This window comes from Varroa jacobsoni, unplaced genomic scaffold (assembly GCF_002532875.2).
Source record: "Varroa jacobsoni isolate VJ856 unplaced genomic scaffold, vjacob_1.0 scaffold_1306, whole genome shotgun sequence".
Classification (NCBI taxonomy): Eukaryota; Metazoa; Arthropoda; class Arachnida; order Mesostigmata; family Varroidae; genus Varroa; species Varroa jacobsoni.
In genome coordinates this window covers 52,069-65,703 of record NW_019214208.1, presented here as the reverse complement: position 1 = coordinate 65,703, position 13,635 = coordinate 52,069, and the positions used below count along the sequence as shown (strand labels likewise).

General features: G+C 39.3%; 1 protein-coding gene across 4 annotated transcripts in view; it reads right to left on the bottom strand.

Annotated features, from left to right (window-relative positions):
• Window positions 1-13,635, bottom strand: part of LOC111268654 (uncharacterized) — a 48,319-nt gene that overhangs the window by 12,072 nt on the left and 22,612 nt on the right. For all 4 annotated transcript variants that reach the window (XM_086971760.1, XM_022847769.2, XM_022847771.1 and 1 more), the window contains exons 3-7: window positions 12,907-13,602; window positions 9,548-9,700; window positions 5,480-5,846; window positions 2,606-2,939; window positions 805-1,193 (exon numbers count right to left, since the gene is read on the bottom strand). In XM_086971760.1, coding sequence (XP_086827886.1) covers window positions 805-1,193; window positions 2,606-2,939; window positions 5,480-5,846; window positions 9,548-9,700; window positions 12,907-13,602 — 1,939 coding nt within the window. The remainder of the gene's footprint in view (window positions 1-804; window positions 1,194-2,605; window positions 2,940-5,479; window positions 5,847-9,547; window positions 9,701-12,906; window positions 13,603-13,635) is intronic.

The window sequence follows — 13,635 nt, the reverse complement described above, 5'->3', positions numbered from 1 at the left end:
TATATTTTTTTTTTTTTTTTTTAAATATAATTTTTTTATATAATTCAAATGTTGTCCTTTACACTCATTTTATTCAATATAGCCTGCATTCTAACCTCTACAACTGAGCCATTTTTAAAACAATTAAACAACCAAAGAGTTGAAAAAGCCGCAAGACAGATGAAGAAGCTAATAGTTAGAGCTTATCTGAAGGACAAAATTAACACTTGATATCCACTTCTCTAAAACAGTCGTTAATTTCTGTATCAAAGATATAAATGTATCAAAAAGAGCATTTGGCCAATTTTAGTGAATTTAGAAGTCCTTTAAATCCAAATCTATTAAGGATCTTCGGCTCATAAAAGGTTTTCTAGTATCTTTCAGAAGCCGCATCAAATGTGGGAATAACGTAGAACGTCGATTTCGGGCAAAAAAAAAGTTTTCAATATCGACGAAAATTTTCCAGTCCTCGAAAGATTATATAATAACTAATATTTGCTCAAATTTGAATACAACACTAGCATGGGTTTGTCTCTCTTCCCTCTTCTTTGCTTCAATGGCAAAATTAGCAGATAAACGTATGCTCGCTACGGCAAATAGTCCGCGTATTTTTTTCGCAATTTAGACGCACCGGCATATACACATATATAAGGACAAAAGTCTCTTACTAATTGGGAAGTCTTCAAAAAATAAATTCGCTATTAATTATTGCAATAATATTTGGACCTTATGCTACTTCAGCAGATGCACAGTTTCAACTACTAAGAAATCTTTAGCTCATCTTCTATATATATATATATATATATATAATCTAAATGTTCGTACCTCTAAAGCGTTGAGCGTCACGCAAGATTCGCTCCGGGATGTGACGTTAGCGTTGTTCGTTGTCGACCCACTATTCGACAGCTGACTACTTCCGATTCCGGTCGTCTCGATACTATTACTGTCGATAGCCCTCAACGAATCGGATGTCTCCGAAGTGCTCAGCGATCCCTGAACACCTATGAGATTGCACTTGCTCATGCTGCCACTGCCATCGTTCGTGACGCTCACATTGGCCATAACGTCGAGATCTCTTCGATGACTCTCGTCATCGCCTTCGTCGTCGACGTCAACCGATTCCTCATCCTCACTTTCACTGACACTCTCATAGCCCTGCTCCGAAAACGACGAAGACACGTGCTCTGTCGAGAATTTGAACGTGTTGGTCTCGCCTAATTTTGTTACGCAGTAGAATCAGATAGACACAGTTAAGAAGACAAAGACAGTTTAGTTCGTGGGCATCATAAATACTGGCTAAAAGATACACAGACGGATAGTAAGAAATCCTATTGACTTAATTGTAACTAGAGATTTTTACTGCGGGCTCCGTATAAACATTTTCAAAGTTAACAAACATGAGATTCTGTGTATGCTTGAAATAAGCTACGGCAGTAGACGGTTTGTGGCCAAGTAATTATCAGTTATACTCGAAACTACATTCAAATGTTCGAACCGGAAATAATTATTGTCTTGTTTTTTTCTTTTCTCTTCAGGAACGGTAAAGTTTACGAGAATAAAGAATGAGAGCATAATTTGTCGATGGTTCCAAGTTTCCATTTTCGAAATTTGGACGCGAAAATGTTTTCTCGATAGAATCGAGGTTCGAAATCGATCTCAGCTGGTAGATTTCCTAGACCAAAAAAAAAATCACTATCTTTTAACTTAATCTTTCCCTAAACTTTAGCTATGACTATATTGAAATTATTATATATTCTTTTTTGTTGTGTTTTTTTTTTTATTAATTATAGGTTCATTAGTTGATAATTTGAATGCACTTGGCAATACCCACACGCTTAATAGTATTCCATGAGATATCAGAAACGTTCTAAGTTAAATTTTAAGGCATCTCATTTTGATTTTTTCGATCACGAAATTCAACGACAATTATGTAAAGTTTGGCAAACATCATAACAGTGTAGTAATTTGACTTATGAATAATAGCAAACACGCCTTTAACTCAGGACTGTCTTAAAAAACAAGACAGGTAAATCTGCTTCTCAACAACTGAAAAGTTCTCTAAACTGAAAAAGTAATGTATTACGTCTAAAACAAATATTTATGGCCTTTTGACGCGATCATTTACGGAGCATTTGAAAATCTAGAGCAGAGGATTCGTTCCTCACAGAACTTTAAATTTCTCCAGAAATATTTTACAGTGTGAAAAAAAAACTTAAGTAACCCAGTTGATTTATAGCAAATTCAACTTTGTTTAATTTCAGGAAGATTAGCTCAAGGAGAACAAGTGCTCAGAAAGACTATAAACTCGAAGAATACGGTGGACTACTCCAGACCGAGGGCAAGCAAGTAAAAAGGAAAGAAGCAAGAGATATGTACAAGAAGGATTACCTTGCACAATTTTTTTCAAAAATTTCCGAAAAAGCCTGAAAACAATAGTGGAAAACCGCTAGCAGAAACGCACACAGCAATAAAAAAAAATTGCACAAACACGCAAAGCAGCCCAACAGTTAACTTTATTTCGTGCGGACGTAAAAAAAAACCTCGTTAATCCACATAAACTGATTTCTGGCCATATTTTAGTATCACGAGAAAAAACTTCAAGGTATTTTCAATTACAAGCACTCACCACAGTATTGGAATCTGCTCCTGGACGTGCTACTAAAGTGGTACGAAGAGCTCATATTTGCTTCGAAACCTGTCGACATTCGTTGGCAGCCAGGCAATTTTGACCCCTCTGATGGTAGAGGCGGGAAGCGCGGAAACTCAGACAAAGGGCGCTTCAAGATTGCAGCCCTTAGCTGTGGCTCTGATGAAGCCGTTAGACCCAATCCGACGTTATCAGGATGGCGGAGCGCGTCCGGCGGAACGTTGTTATCGCCGTTTAACTCAATGATCGTTTTGAACTCGGGATGCGTTCCTGAAGTTCGAATCTGCGACTCCGTTCGGTGGACCGTCGACATCTAGATACGAAATCGGAATGATTATACGCGGCTCCGTTAAGCCCGGTAAATGAATGTTGCGCATTTGTGAAAAAAAAAAAAAAACATATAAATAAGAAAAAAATGACTTCGTTTAGGGAAAATGAATTGTTCACAAGGTTGCTTGAGTTACAGGCAACAGCTATGCAGAGATTCCGTCATCGTTTGACTTGACCGCATTAACTACTTAATAAGTACTGTGCACGATTTCTTTTGAATTCTCTAATTAAGCTCGATAAAAAATTAAATGCCCCACTGTTAAAGATGAAACTTCTAGAAACATATAAAATGATAAGAGGAATCATTCCAAGGAGGAATCATTCTCGGGTGAGTAAGCCCATCGGTAACTTGCATCTCACCATCTTTCGTCATGGTACAAAAAGAACCAAATCATGTTTTTCGTGCCAACAAATTGAACTTTTGCTGGCATCATTCTCATTCTATCGTAAAGTGAATATTGTGTGTGCAGGACATAATATTGTTTCCCTTCATTATTATAGTAATGTCTGTACATGCTAGTGTATTTTTGGTCTATTTATTTCTATTCTACGAATAGTAAAAAAAACCGCCGTGGCTTGAAGAGTATGGATAGAATTACTCCAAGAAGATACCGTTCGAAGCAAAAGTAACAAATTAAGCCGTAGTCTCGGTAAGGACGAAGGGCTTAGAAAGGCATAGGCTACGCGAGGTCGGCAACACCAATTTACGTTAAACGGAAACAAAAGCTTTGAATTGCGTATGTCGAAACATGCTATCATCTTACTTAATTGAAATGAAGTAACATCGTAATGGTTGGTCTTAAATAAGCTGAGAAGCAACATCACATAATTTGTTAGTATTTGGCTAACTCGGTGGTACTCGCAGTGTCTCACGGCTTCCTGCATTCAAGTTCTTCAGGCGATGAAATGCGCGCGCTCGACTTCACACGCAGTTTGCACTGAATTAGCCATTGAACTTTCTAATACGTTGTACCATCCCTCCTAGATCTAACCCGGCTATCTAGGAAGTCACAATATGTTTTTGAAGGCTAGTTTGTAATGTCAATGATTTTGTACAACCCATTTTTTCCGTGTGATATTTCGAAAAACTTTACTTTTTTTTTTCTATTATTTCTTTGTCAAGCCCTGTAACTTCGTTACTTCTCAAGGGCTACTAAGTACTGGGTGTTTTGGCAGTGATGCAGTCGCAATAACCTCATTTATGTCGTAAGTTTCAAATGGCATTGAATAAACACGACAGCTTTATCTTAGTAAGCCTTGTTCTCTCCAACAGCCCTTGGCAAATTCATGCGGCCACCCAGATTGACTAAGTAAGTAATATAATTTTAATTAAATTGAACACTTGTGACTTATTTGTGTGATTATTTCGTTCTTTTGTTAGAAAGAAGATTGGTGAAGTTAGAATTTGGAGGATACATTGAACATATAAAGTCAGTGGTAACAATATCCGTTTTATATCTTATACTATATTTTAGTAATATGTCATGTCGTCGGCCGCGATCACTGGTTCGGGCCCCATCAATGATACGTATTTCACGACAGCTGTGGTTAATAATGAAATAGTAACATAGAAGCATGATAATCATCAACGGCCGTCAGTCTTCTCACGGCTCATTCTGTACCAACTATACCCCACAAGACGCATTTGTGGTGACATAACTCTTCAATTGTGTTATACTTCAATAACAACGATTTGTCCGAAAAACTCTCCTAGTCGGGGAAATATGGCCCCACATTAAACCCAGTTAAAATAATGCAGTGAGAGATTTACGCTGCCCAATGCCTGCAAGCGTTTTATAGGCCGACAATGATTTTTCCAATTGACATTTTGGCATTAAACGAGGCAGGTTGTTTCAATGGCGTTAATGACTAAAACTGTGAATTTGCTTAATCAAGCGATTATACGTTGATTGGCAATTACAAATATAAACTATATGATGTACTATAATAAATAGGCCTACGTATCATGGCATGAACCGAGAACAATATACTGTATCGTAGACTAACCTAATCCATGGGTCCTAGCCCTGAAAAAACATATTGAAAAACGGAAAGAAGATTCTTTTCTTCCTAACGAAAAACGGTAGTCTCAATAGGTTATATTAAATTAATAATGTTTAGCGTACGCAATTCCTTGTAGAAACTTCTATGATTAAATCTAATGTCTCTTCGTTTTCTCGAAAGTCTTATCCAGTAAGCGAAACAGAAGAAATCATAATCACATCGAGAAATACGGATACTCATCCTTGCACCATCTGAACTCATCGTTTTTATTAAAATCACTGGCAAATAGTCGCAAAAACCCTGCAAAAATGGGTATTATGCTAATTTGGTCAAAAAATGAGCTGATTTCAAATAGACATGGTTGCTACTTTAACGGTAGGTTTGTTTAACCTTTTTCCACTGTGAACCTTTTTTTTTAGTCTCATTTCGGGGGATGCTGAAAGCCCCGGCAAATGACTGTGATTACAACCTCTTTGTGCACGCATCGCACGGACAGATGGGCATCTAAGTGTGGCGTACCTTATGGACGTTGTGCGAATGATTGTCCTGAGAGCTCGATTTGACTATGTGAAGTTGTCGCTGGGAAGCACTGGAGGAGCTGGACGGTCCTACGGTGGTCGGTGACGGCGCACTTGATGCTGGAGAGACTGAAAGTGTTGATTTGGCCGTATTGCTTCCACCGCTGCTCGTGCAACCGATGCTGTCTTTGCTTTTCGAATGGACAGTAGCCGACGTAGACTTTGAAGTTGCTTGGAAACTCGTCGTCGATGAACACCCTCCAGTTGATGAAGACATGCTGCCATGCTGCTGGATCTCCTGTTCAGTAAACACCCCGCTATCTCGATCGACTAAGCGTTTGCTGCTAGAACACCGAGTCTCCAGAAACCTGAAATTGAACCGATACAGAAGTTCAATAAAATGGCCATATGGAAATTCAATGGTGTTTGTGTTCGGTGTAAAGAGTATCTATAATAATATAAGTCAAATGAAAATCCTATTGCTGGCCAAGATAGTAAGTACTTAGGGCACGCAATCCATCTATCGATAATTAAAAATAAGTAATAATACGTTTTTATATAGTTCTAAGCGAAAAATTAATTTTATGAGACACATAAGCATCTTGGTGTAACAAGCATACGCTCGTTTTTACGATGCAAGAGACCCGACCTTTTCTTGCAAGTTTTAATTAATAAGATTAGTTAGTTTTCTTAAGTGCGTATAACACAACGATTCGATGACGTAAACTAAAAATAGATATTCACCTGAAAAAGATATGGATTTTCTTTTGATTTTGCACATCCATCAAGCCCATTCTATTGCCGTAGTTAAGAATTACTTTCGACGACTGACTGCCCCTTCAAGCGCGACTCAAACCGTCGGTCTTATATGGTCTTGAATCTTATATCGTGTTTCAGATTCTATGAGAAAAAACACAGCCTTATTGCTCTCCTGGCGATTCGCCGTATAACTATTTCCGAACCATGTTTATATTGTCTTTTTTAATTCACTACTTGGATGGGTCAAATGCACTATTTATCCACCTGCCAGTTGCCCTAGGTAGTCATTGACGTTGAGAAGCGTTCACGGCTGAGATTTCCCATTCTTGGCGGCGTGTTTGTTGAACTCTCGTAGCGCCTCTCCGAACGACACAGTTCAGTGGCATTAGGTTCGAGCTGAATAGGTGTCTACACATGCTCTGCACGAAGGTTTAACATATTTCAGTCTTAGCACGAGTGATATATTCCGGCTAGCTATTATCACCCCTTGCCAACTGATCGGGTCCTGAGTAATGAATAATTGCTGTTTGCAAAAAAAAAGCAAGGTTCTACACGAAAGTAGCGTGGACCTGACGTATTCAAGGACATATTATGAATGATGCACAGCTCGTGTTGACCCTAGTGGGGATCGGCATTGGGTTTGTTCGGAGATTTTTGCACGTTTTAAACTATTATGAGCGGAAGGTATTGGGCGAGAAAGAGGAAACGGAAGGATATCATCCTAAATGTAAGATAAACTCTAGTTGGTGGATTAAGCGGATTTTAGAGCAATACGTGACGAAGTATTGTTTTATTGATTCGTCTAAAGAACAACGATCAGAAGCACTTAGATCTGTCCAAAGTTCCTGCTGGTAGGATTACAAGGTTTTCGGGTGAAATTAATATCTTGCCTTGAACGTCGAGACTCTAGCCGTTAAATGTTGCTCAAAATGGTTAACTTCCGTTATGCATGAAACAAACCGTGGGTTTACGCCCGGATCCGAACCTGGACTCTCACCTCATTGACTGATCCTAAGCTTACCAGGCCCACAATTCACCAACACGACATCACCGGAGCGAGATCCATGAATGTTATCTGCAGTCCAATTGTTCCGACGAACCGCGTCATGTAGATTACACCTCAGCAAGGATTATTGCTTTAGCTAGTGCTGGTTTGGTCGACTTTGGTTGAATAGATATTTTTACCGGTAAGTGTAGAGAGTGCTACCTTATGATGTCGAACTGCCAATATGGCCTATACTACGCTGTGCTGTTTGATTGATGTACCATACAGAATCGTTAAGATGCTTGATGCAACGGCTGTTTGTAGTTACTGAAGTTGATTTCAAATAAATAAAGATTGCCGAGCTGTTCAAGTTTTTAGAAATAACAATATATTTATCTTATATATGGTATATTATTTTATAAATAACGACCCAGTTTAATTTTCGAAACGAGCGTTTAAGATGGAAGCTATCGTCTAAGTGACGTTTTTCATTATCCATACGCTTTCCCGTATGGATGTAATTGTAAATTAGTTAACGAATTCGTGATAATTATCGTTACCACATTTTTTATCTATAGTACATTCGTAGTATTAACGTAGCAGTATTTATTGTCACTTTTATCCGGAACCCAGCTTCCACATGTATAATGTTCTTCCCCGTTTTAATTTCGGCTCAATTTACCTACTATTGTGTATGTTTTTACTTTTCATCATCCAGTCAGGTCCTGTATATATCATTATACACATACATATTTACAAAAACATATGTTCTGCACATATAATAGTAGTAAATAATTTTAGATATGAAATGTCGAACCTCCTCAGTTTAAACATTTATTGTACAAGTAACTTGCTTTAGAACGCAATAATCTTCGATGTTTAGCATAATGCCACGTACGCGTTAAAGATAATGATTTGAGCCGCATCGTCCTACATCTGTGAAGATCAATTCTAAATCTATGACACTTCCAATTCGTTCCTGTGAGAATGCGAGACCAGTGACTTTGTCCGCAATGGCGTCCCAAGGCCCCTTGTTGAGGATACTTGCAACACGAAGTGCTACCAACAGAACAAAGGATGACAAAGTTTACATCAGCGCCTACCGCAGGACGCATATAAGAACAGGGAGTAGCTCTGGAAGATTATCAGTCTTTGATGGCATGTTTATTACTACAAAGTTGGTGATGTTACGCGCTCAAGCTCTACGTACAATATCACCAGAGCTAAGGCCTGGATCGTCAGCTTCAAACTTTAATCGGAGCTAATAAAAGGGTATAAGTGGACAATGGTAACGGTCATTCTTCGTACCACTAATGGTGTTTCTAATGAATGGCCGTGATTTTTTTTTGTAGAGTCACGTATGTCGACTGAAGTATTGACTTAAATTGTCAACTCAGCCCTACGTTGCCGCCTAACGCTGTCGATCCATGATGGCGGCAACTTGATGCCGTATCGGAATATGAAAAATAAGACGATACTGTGAGAAGCCTTGATTGTATTATGCCCGGCAGGGCAAAAATCTCTTCATAGCTTAAAAAGCATCTCTTTACAGTTTAAGAAAAATGTCTTAAATTGGACTTTTGTTTTAAGCTGTCTAAAGGTGTTTGCCTCACTCGGCATATTGGAAAAGAACGGTGCACCTCTTTAGCCTGGGGTGTTGATCGGTCTTCAAATCACATTAAATAATACTATAGCCAATACTAAATCCGTGCACCTTCCCTACGTTCAATGGATTCCTTATGTTGGCTTACGCACGGAAGCTGCATGCGTAGGGCCGAGAAGGAGAAACCGCGGTTTTCTTAGTGATAAAATACCGAAATAAAGCGAGAGATTCCATTAGGTATTTTCTTTTTTTTTGTGGCGGTTGTTTATTATTAACAAATTTTGTACAGTACGTGTGCACGAACGGAGACAGCTTTGTCGTCTTTCAAATAGTCTTCACGTTTTTAGATGATACCACAAACAAATAGGACTGGAAGGATGAATAACTATGGTAGTAGTAAAGCGATGAGGCTCAAATGAAGCTTGCACGCCAATGAGCACCCCCAAATATATCCACATATTCCTGTACAACGAAATATTCGAAAGCAGTACATTCTATACATAAAAACATCAGGAAAAACTTGAACGAGTGCTGTAACGGATTGACGGTGATGCCCCCAACTATAGGCGCCGCTATAAGTAGGACTAGGGTAAATAATAGCAAAATAACCATACGGCTAACAGCATGTCTGGCTCACATCTTCTTTAGTTAAAACCATAGTTAGTTAGAAATATGTTAGGAAGAGAAAGAAGAGCTAGCTAGTTAAAACAGGTTTCTGTTACCTGTTAAATGACTCGCGATTCCTCTGGAGGAAATCGGCGAACTCTTCAGTGCCTGATTCAGAACATTTCGCTGAGGCTTCCTCAAAAAACTTGCCTAGTTGCCCCGACGAGCTCCATGGACTTGCGTCTTCGTCCAAAACACTGCCGCCCGACCTGAAAGTGAACGAGAATCGTGTCAAGATAAGCCTGCTTTTTTCGGAAGGAAGATCTGCCCTTCCATATGGTAAGTGTGAAAAGGCCCATAATTGGCTTCTAATGTCCTTAATCACATTGGCATTTCTAAACTCATTTAACATCTATTGTTGGTACATCAACAAGCAATCCCTAGCCAAAAGCCATCATTAGTTCTGCAATTTTACATTATGTGCCGCATAGTGAAAGTGTTTTTTTTTAGTAAATCAGCTAACTGCCTCTGGCATTCAATTAGCCTATGTGCATATCCCTGTAAAACATGATCCTTCTAAAACCCAATGCAGCCTATATTGGATTGTACTATATAGTCCGCGCATATATACTGTGACCTGTTAGAGCACTCCACACAGTTGCCACATATTTTCTTGCTTATAGAATTTCATTAAACGCTTACACTATAACGAAATGCATTTTTCTATTTTTTGTTTGGAACCCACCATTATTACATACACTGTACGCTTAGTACAGGTGATACTTCGAAAAATTCGATACACATGTTTACGGATAAGAAAAATTCGGAACAGATTCGGATAAGAAAAACCTTCCCGTTTCGGACTATCTAATATTGGTGCTGGCACCATTGGACCCAGCTGTCCGGCTGCATTTTACCATTTCAACGCATAGATTTGGCATGAATTTTATTGGGATCAGGAATATAAAACCATTCTCGTATAGGATTAAATAAGTCAGATCCGTCGGAACACCAAGTACGTTTAACGTGGTTTCTGTCAGCCAAATATATTACTGCGTTTTAAGATTTCATTAGCAGTCTAAGGTATCACCATTAGCTGGAGCCGACATTGGACACTCACCACCCTCCACAATGATTTTAAAACGAATGCCGGCTGAAGCTAGTTTTGATAACGTCACCAAGCACGTCGGTCAGAGAATAGACAGAAAAAGAATTGGCTGAAAAATAGGGGCGTACCGCGCGCAAAACGCTGAGCATCAGTAGTAACCTTAGCGTTTGGGGTTTGGTAGGACAATCAGAGAACAACTTACAACGGCACTACGACGCGTTTCGTGATCTTACATAGTCAGTTGTTTCTTGTACAACCCTCCACTTCCTAGCCTGCTTCCTGCGTGAAAACGCATAAGAAATTATGTTTTCCTTAGCTCTTTTTTAGCGTAAGGCAGCATGAGAGCACAATGCTGAGTTGTTATATCACCGGCCCGTCGGTAAATATCACCGTTAATCATTGATTGGTTAAAGAAATGAGATTGGAAAGCGCCTTGTTTTTAATATTGACTACACTTAAAAATTACAGTCTTATATATATACGGTCGCCTTGGCTGTCTTTATTTACTCGAATAGAGACGATCCGATCTCTTTAAATCTATGCGAATGTCTTATTCAGATACTGACTGAGAAATAGCAAGGCTACTATGGCTATGTTTTGGTTAAGCCTTTTGCACAATTATTTTTCTGAAAACTCAGGTAACATTATTAACTAATACACTAATTGTAAAATACAATTTTTTCGAAGTTATCTAACGTAAAATATATTATAAATACTTCATTGACTAACCCAATTAGTCTTGGACTTCTGTAAACAACAGACTTATTGAACATGCTATACATATACACGACGAGCGGAAGTTTAGCGAAAAGCATAATATTTTCTATTGATTATTAACAACAAACCAACTTATAGAATACGCATAATATATATGTTAATAGTTGTTATTAGTAAGCACTATGATGTACTTACATTGACCGATTTTCTCGTATCCTTTATATCAATCATTGCAACCTCAAGTAACAACCAATCAATAGTAAATTGACTATCTGTTTGTCTATTTGATCGAACTTCTTTTAGTATATGTCGTTGGCGAGGCCTGAATCAAAAAGAATCAATTGATAAACAAATAGCCATCAAGGAAAAAAGCACTATATCATAATTTTTGTTCTTAAGGTTAAGCAAAACAAAAACTGACAGCTCTGATGGAAGCTAAATTATCTGATACAAGCAGCTACGGCAAGCGCAATCATCGGCCAACTTGCAATAGACGGTTCCCGGTGTTGCCGTCCGGCGCAAAGTGCGCCCATCAATAATATATCATGCTAGGACAGAGTCCTTGACCGATCTTTCTGTCTCGTCACCAATAGTTCTGGGCTGCAAAAGGACTGACATCAGTCGCCGGACGGTGAAGAATCGTGCGGTATAAGGCCAAAAAAATTTTGAGTTGTTTTCTGCTCGGTTATGTCTCGTTGCGAACTCTCTCCTCCCTCTACTTGCGCCTTCCGACAGCTTTGTTGCTTTATGTACAACGTCGTACTGAATAAGCACACGGTCGTTTTATTGTGCATGTCATAAAGGCCGGAATGACAGTAAATGCGAGAGAAAAATGTTTCCGTTACTGCGCTTAGCAGCATTGGTACAGAACAGAGACAAGATGTTTCTGTTTACTGCTCATTTGCTTGTCGCTTAACGTTTGACGTTCGTTCCGCCTATGGTACAGCGACATTTTAATGGTAAATACCTACGGACATGTGGCTGCTATACATGAAGGACACGCAAGCTTTTAACGTTCGTCAAGGTGCATGGATGCCGGCAAGCGGACATGTTGGTGGTATTTTACCAAGAGTCTTTAGGAACAACGGAGGAGGGAAGACGAAGCCAAACGAGATAGGGCAATCTATTGCTTAATTTGATATGAATGTACGCCTGTGATTAAAAATGATAAACGACCAATCAGTGAGTAAATCGGTCTGATTTTTACTTCAACACTTATGCTACGTTCGGTAATTTTTCGTTATCTTTTTTTTGTTATCTATTTTCGTCCAATATATTTCGGAGCGTCTGATATTAAGAAATCACTACAGCTGTTGCAAGAACTGTCTGTATGTAATAAGTACATGTGATAACATCTGCCCGTGTTTATGGCGGTGCCCTCGTAACGCGATTGCCTCCTAAATCTAGGCGACCTCACGCCTAGAGGTATGCAAGGTGGTCTGAGTTTGAAGTCGGCCTACAATACTACGTGAATGTCTTAGAAGTAAAGTCTGGTTGGCATATTATACTAGCCCTTAATCTCCTTTAAAAAAGTTTGAAACCACAAATACAGCCCGTTTTGGGTTGAACGGGAAAGGGCAGCCGTCTGAAGCAAAACAAGTATCGGTTAGGTAAAACTCTTAGCATGTGTTTTTATCATGATCTGCCCACCTGAACCACTCCTGGGTATCCTTGACTTGTTTCTTAAAGCTTTCCTGCCGCTCCATTGTCTCAAAAGTGAATACTTCAATCTCGATTTCTTGTGCGGATGATTTTCTTTTGTCTTTATTTCTATATTGTTTTCCAACAAGTGTTATGGGCCTCCCATCAACGGTGACGATCAACTCGTCAAAAGAAAGATCGTGTTTGTCTCCACGAACGGCTTTTCGGCGAGCTCTAAGCTCGTCCTCAATTTCCTGAAGTAACAAATGCTGCTGTTCTCCTAACACTACTCGAGAACGGCTGCTACTCCTGAGTTCGACGGTCCCTCTACGAAATTGACTATCGCCATCCAACCATTGTCGGCGATTTTTTTTATTCCCTACAAAAGCTTTACAAGTGGCTTCAGTACTAAGCTCCGAAGGAGTTCCAATTGAATCCTTTAACGTTGTGCCCTCCTCGACGTCTCCGATTCCCCTTGAATGTCCATCGGGGTCAGTCGCGATCTCGAAGGGATCATCAGATACCCCTAGGACTAGCCGGCTATTGGTGCGATTCGCGAGGATCTCTTCAAGTTCAGATGAGGATTCGCTTCTTGACGGACTCGTATCTTCTACTGAATGAGAGCGTGGCTTTACTTTTCGGAAAGCAACAAGCTGTAAAGATCCTGTATCGTTGATTGACGGAACGGTGCCACGTTGCAGTGACCTAAAGAGGAAAGAAAGTCAACAAACGCAACGA